The sequence below is a fragment of the Prunus mume genome, linkage group LG5, assembly GCF_029339155.1.
Source record: "Prunus mume cultivar Tortuosa linkage group LG5, ASM2933915v1, whole genome shotgun sequence".
In the NCBI taxonomy this organism is placed as follows: Eukaryota; Viridiplantae; Streptophyta; class Magnoliopsida; order Rosales; family Rosaceae; genus Prunus; species Prunus mume.
This window is the reverse complement of record NC_142702.1, coordinates 1427796-1434480: the sequence shown is the minus strand read 5'-3', so window position 1 is coordinate 1434480 and position 6685 is coordinate 1427796. Positions and strand designations below refer to the sequence as shown.

Below are 6685 nucleotides of genomic sequence, written 5' to 3'. Positions count from 1 at the left end.
GCGCTACCTTGTCCTCACATAATTTTCACTTCGGATTTCGACAAATACCAGAATGCCACTTGCATTAATAAAACAAAATGAAAAACCCTTCACCTCAAAACTAAAATGTTAAATTTGCCACCAATAATTGAACAGTGATTTAATTGAAAATTGGTCGTTCATAAGAAGGGCAAAATGGTACTTTCATTGACTTTTTTTTTTTTTTGATAGGGTCATCGACATGTTTTGCTAAGCAAGTAAAGCATATGTGATGTGATGATAAATGTTGAACAGAGTATATAGACTAGACGACCACAAGATACATTCCACATCATTCATTTAACAAAAACATTATCTGTAAAGCTATAAATACTTATATCACAGTATTGCTCAATTTTGAGCTTCATCTTCCCTTCAACCTGTTGCATGGCTACTTACCTCAGTCCTTGTTCATCTTCTTCAACCTCATCCACACCTTCTTCATTCAAGAACGAGACGCCCCAGTTCAGCAAATTCATCACTTCGCTAAGAGAAGCACATTCCTCCTCCAGATGGGTTTCTCAGATTTGCCTCAGAACCCCTGCCAGAAAGCACTTCCAGCTCAAATCGTCAAATGGGCATCCACTCAATGCTGTGTCTTTCAATGACGGTTCGCTTCTTGGTTCTTCTGCTGTTTATATGCTACCCCTTTTGGCCATTTTGTTTAATTCTTTGAGTGACTAGTTTCGTTATGTTTAAGCAACCAGTTCATGTCCCCAGTGCTTTTATTATGATTGATTGATTGCATGGGGTTGTGATTTCAACTTGTAATTTTCAAGCTTACCTCTGTCATCAAGAAACATTCTTTATTAGCAGACATTACCGTTTGCAACATGTTTAATGTTTTCTGACAGGTTTGATCACAGGAAATCTTACTTGTGTTTGACTTGGATTGAATGCCTATTGATACAAGTTCAAATTTTTAACAATAACAATTAAAATTGGTGATTGTAAGGTAACTTGCTTGGAAGATGAGGTGTGCTTAGATTTTCAATCCACCTCTTCTGATCTTGGTGCTCCATTTAGCTGTCTGCAATCTGTTTGATATAATGTACTTGGTTAATTTTCTTTGTTGGGTTTATCACTGCTCAATTTTAAATGGGTATTTGAAATTACTTCAGCTGGAAGTCCTGTGGGCAAAGAACAGACTGAACCTCGAGGCAAAGTCTTTCCCATCTCAGATTCAGAAAACGTAGAATCTAAATTAAGCATAATCGTTGTTGGTGCTTCTGGAGACCTTGCCAAGAAGAAGATTTTTCCAGCACTTTTTGCTCTTTATTATGAAGATTGTCTACCTGAGGTTCTTGTCTGATCTCTTCATCAATTTTCACTTTGTAATCATACCAACCAAAACGACTAACTACATTCTGCATGTTATTATCTTCATGTAGAATTTTGTGGTGTTTGGTTATGCTCGAACTGAAATGACTGATGAAGAGCTAAGGAACGCGATTAGCACAACCTTGACTTGCAGGATAGATCAGCGGTATTGTATTTTGCTAAGCCACAGTGAACATGCGATTACATGAAATATTTGCGTTATCTATAAATTGACATGCAGAAATGACTCACAGGGAAAATTGTGAGGAGAAAATGGATCAGTTCTTGAAAAGGTGCTTCTACCATGCTGGTCAGTATAATTCTGAGGAGCATTTTGCAGAATTGGACCGCAAGCTGAAAGAGAAGGAGGTAATGTGTTACTATATTTCTTTCTCTCGCGTGTTCCATAACAGCTATTGTTGTAAATGCAGAAAATTCATCAAGTGTTAGATAAATTGATGTAAATTAGGTACTTAAGGCAAATGGAAGCAAATTCTTAAATCTTGTAGCATGTCTTATAATCTTGTGGATGCAATAATTAATTGTCTTTAAATAGATTTGAAACCTGGATAATTACATATACAGCGTTATATCTAAAGAGCCATCTATCTCTGGCAATCTTACAGTCTAAGTTTCTTCGATTTTCATGGTACTGTTAAGAGTGAAGGTCAAGTCTCAAATTCCATATAGCGTAAAATATGGTGGTTAAGATCTTCAACTTCTCATTTCAATAAAATCTAAAGTGAAAAAGTTATAAAAGGCAGTTCAGTCTTCAGAGATGGTGTTCTAGTAGATGCCACGAATAACCATGTTGCTGACAGATTTGTCTGTCTTACCCTCTTAGTTATATTGATTTATTGACAAATGTTCACATTTGATATCTTCGATTGTTCTGATGTCCAGGCTGGAAGCAAGTCAAATAGGTTGTTTTACTTATCAATACCTCCAAACATATTTGTGGATGTGGTGAGATGTGCTATCGTTAGAGCTTCTTCAGCAAATGGGTGGACAAGGGTCATTGTTGAAAAGCCATTTGGTCGCGACTCTGAATCATCTGCTCAGCTAATCAAATGTTTAAAGCACTACCTTACTGAAGACCAAATATTTAGGTGAATTTTTCTCTCAAGCTTTATCAATAGTCAGATTTATACAAATCTAAAGAAGGAAGTTTGATCTTGTAGATAATATTTTTCAGGATTGACCATTACTTGGGCAAGGAACTTGTTGAGAACCTGTCGGTGCTTCGCTTCTCAAATCTTGTTTTTGAGCCTGTCTGGTCTCGGAACTACATTCGTAATGTGCAACTGATTTTTTCTGAAGATTTTGGTACAGAGGGAAGAGGAGGGTGAGTTTCTTCCCAACAATGTTGTACGAAATAAAGTTGTTCAATCACCTGATTGCAGTTACCCTTGTTTCCAGATATTTTGATAAGTATGGAATCATACGGGACATAATGCAAAATCATCTTCTGCAAATACTAGCACTGTTTGCTATGGAAACACCAGTCAGCTTAGATGCTGAAGACATTAGGAATGAAAAGGTGTTGATAGTTTTCCATTTCCAATGTCTTTTAAGGTCAAAATTTTGGTTTTTAGAACTTTTATCTCAGGGTGTTACGGAGAGCCTACCTTAATGTTCTCACTTTGAGTTGATCATGATATATTTGATGGTCTGAACTCAGGTAAAGGTTCTAAGGTCAATGAGGCCACTGCTGCTTGAAGATGTAGTTATCGGTCAATATAAGGGCCATAGCAAGGGCAGTAAATCGTATCCTGCTTATATAGATGACCCAGCTGTGCCAAAAGACAGTCGCACCCCTACATTTGCAGCAGCAGCTCTCTTTATTGATAATGCCAGATGGGATGGGGTTCCTTTCTTGATGAAAGCAGGAAAAGCACTCCATACTAAGCGGTATGTAGAAATGTTTCATCTTCTGAAGGATCACTTCTTTTAATATTCCCTCATATTGTGAGATGTAAATAATTGAGTGACCTGAATTTTTTTCACTATAATTACCCAGAGCAGAGATCAGAGTCCAATTCAGACATGTCCCAGGTAATTTGTACAAGAGGAACTTTGGAACTGATTTAGATAAGGCTACAAATGAGCTTGTGCTTCGTGTACAACCTGATGAAGCTATATATCTGAAGATCAACAACAAAGTCCCTGGTCTTGGAATGAGACTAGATCGAAGTGACTTAAATTTGCTTTACCGATCAAGGTACGATAATCATGTAGACAATTAGGTTGACTGAAAATGGTCTAAAATATTTTGAAATATATTTTTACAACATGGAAAGACTCATGTTTTAATTATGACCACTTTGAAGATCAAAAAGTATATTATCTATAGTTGTACAGTCTTAATTTTTCTTTTCAACATTAAAATCCATTCTAGTTCTATTCTTTGATAAGAAGGCAGCACCACCAATTGATGACAAAAAGCTTGGAGTTGTAAAATACATGTCCTAAACCAAAACTTTTATGCATAATAATGCAACAACATTTGTGCACTTACATAGTGAAGGCGTCTTAATGAATATGATTCTGTTTTGAAGGTATCCAGCAGAAATACCAGATGCATATGAGAGGCTACTCTTAGATGCAATTGAAGGGGAACGGAGGTTGTTCATTAGAAGTGATGAGCTTGATGCTGCTTGGGCTCTATTCACACCATTGTTGAAGCAGCTTGATGAGAAGAAGATTGTTCCTGAGCTCTACCCCTACGGTAGTAGAGGGCCCGTAGGACCACATTATCTTGCTGCAAAGCACAATGTCAGATGGGGAGATCTCGGCGATGATGACTAGTAAAGCTGCGGCTTGCATGCTCATTGCCGGTTCTTGTTCCGATTTCAGCCATTGATTCTCTTTCAATGCAGATATTGAAATACTAAAATGTTTCTATAGTGTGGTGGTTGGTTAATCACAAGACAGTGCATTCATGGAAATGCAAGTAAAACTGTTCGGAAATGCAAATAGGCCTCAGTGGATTTTCCTCATGGTAGCAAAAGACTTGAGGAACAATTCTGATGTATGAATGTATGACAAGTTACGCGAAATAATGACAACCTGAGCTCAGTCCAAAGTAATTGTATTAGGCCCAATGGGTTTTACTATTTCTTTGTCCAACCTATTTTTGTTCTTACAATCCCAAATAAATTTGGGCCACAAATAGTGAGAACATGACTGAGAGGGATTCTATGGCCACCCTAGCATGGTCTCTGGAAACCCACACTCCCAATTCTTCAGTCTGAAATCTTTTCATATTTGTTCCTTATTCAAAAAATATATAATGAAAAGAAAAAAAATTGTTGAATACAAGCAGTAGTTTAAATTATGAGAGAGACGAGGATTTCCCATACACACTATCAAAGTATCATAAAAATTCAAATCTAACCATTGATCTACAAGTCAATATAGTACAGAAGAAAAAAAGACTTTAAATAATTCAAACTTGTTGGACAATGAATGAATGGATGGATGATAGTGATCTTGTAAAACTAAAGAAAGAGAAACACAGAAGGAGAGGAGTGGGTGGGTCCCATGAGAGGGCTATATATATATTTATAAGGTGTGACAGAAGGATGAATTAATATTTTGTGAAATGTGAAGGGCAGAGAGAAGGGGCAGGGCAGGGGAGAGCAGAAGGGCAGTGATGTATGTTGGGATATATGGTTATGATAGTTACAGACTGAGTGTGGCAGGAACCCTAGTCTAGCAATAAATAGTAGTAGCAGCCTATCCCTACCCTCTCCCTACCACCCTATATTTTCAGTTTCCAATTTTTCAAAATTTTCCAATTTTTGAGACACACAGACAGACAGAGAAAAGAAAGAGAGAGAGAGAGAGAGAGAGAGAGAGTGAGAAGAGAGAGAAAGGGAAGTTGATGGTTTGTACTTTGCTAAAAGATCTTTCAGTTATATTCCATCGAGACATCGCTGATTAGACATGAGCATGCCATTCTAGTCAAAAAGCACTCCCCTGTCTTTCTCTGGCCCCACACCTTCCTTCCTTCTTCTTCCTCCTCTTCTTCCCACTCTCTTTTGCACAGCGTCTTCTTTACACGCCCGCCATTTTCTTCTTCTTTCTTCTTCTCAATTTTGATTGATAATTTAGGTCACGGGAAATGCTTTATGGTCACTGTAATTATATCTATCTTTGAGAGATTATTAGTTTAGGTAGAGTCAAGTGTCTCTACACTCGAGATTCTGTGTTCGATTTCTTCCCGACCCAGCATCATCTTGTATAAAAGTTAAAAAATAAATAAATAAAATTCAAACTTTTCATTGGCATGATGCAAAATTTCCATGAGTTTGTAAGCAAGTTGTGCATGGCACATCGTTAATGATCATCATCTCCAATCAAATGCGTTGGTCCGGTGGTCGGTGGTACAACAATCACCAACACAACAATCACCAACCCAAATTCACGCTTGCCTTAATTTTGGCACTTATAACTCTAACTCTACGCCATAAACTTGTATCATCACTACTCCAAGTTCCTTGAATCTAATAATAAAATCTTTTTCAACTACTCATTAGCTTTTTCCTTTTTTCTTTTTCTCCCTCCATGTCTCCTATTATATATAGCATAATAGCAAGCTAGACTATCTAGAGTGGTAGAAAATTTTGACAGATGAATTAGGGTAATTGATTAGGCAAATTAAATTAATTCAGAGTAAATTAGATTATCGTGTGGTAGAAATTTATTTTATTGTTTTTGAACTTGGGGCATGCTATTAAGCTAATAAAAGAAGCTTTGAGAACCAAAAAGTGAAATTCTTTTGCATCATTATGATCAAGTTCCACAACCTTCTTGTATTATCCTTGTCACCCTAATTGTTTTGGAAAATACTTCCCTCTTGCTTGTACTAGTAGTGTGATATATGATATATGCAGAAGTTTTTCTTCTTATATTTTTGATGAATTATTTTGTATATGTGTTAAACTAAGATTTGTAAGAGCATCTCTAGCACAGGGCCTTTGTCAGGGTAGGAGGCTCCTTTTGAAGGGTTTGGACCTCCAACGCGCAGCCAACAGCCCGGGCAAGGCCTGGGTCCCACCAACCCGGGTAAGCCCAAAGACTGATCTTGCTGGGCTTTAGCCGGCTAAGGCGCTGACGCCAGCAGCAAAAAAAATTCAAAAAAATTGAAAAAAAAAAACCAAAAAATTATGCATGTTTTCCCTATAAATACATAATAATTTTATTCACTTTCCCTATAAAAATACATAACAAGTTTATATTTTGTTGCATATTCTTTTTTTTTCTTGCCCTTGCCCTAGCTTTTTGGGTGGAACTAAAGTAGCTACCGCCACTATTCACGTGAATAGTAACATCCATTGCCTTA

General features: G+C 37.1%; 1 protein-coding gene across 1 annotated transcript; it reads left to right on the top strand.

The window, feature by feature from the left end:
- The first annotated feature begins 312 nt into the window (after positions 1-312).
- Positions 313-4454, top strand: LOC148916600 (glucose-6-phosphate 1-dehydrogenase, chloroplastic-like). The gene is made up of 10 exons (XM_089052986.1): positions 313-628; positions 1140-1318; positions 1410-1504; positions 1593-1707; positions 2242-2447; positions 2534-2683; positions 2758-2878; positions 3020-3249; positions 3359-3559; positions 3897-4454. The coding sequence occupies exons 1-10, from the start codon at positions 406-408 to the stop codon at positions 4144-4146; spliced, it is 1770 nt and encodes a 589-aa protein (XP_088909112.1). The 5' UTR covers positions 313-405; the 3' UTR covers positions 4147-4454.
- Positions 4455-6685: the final 2231 nt, after the last annotated feature.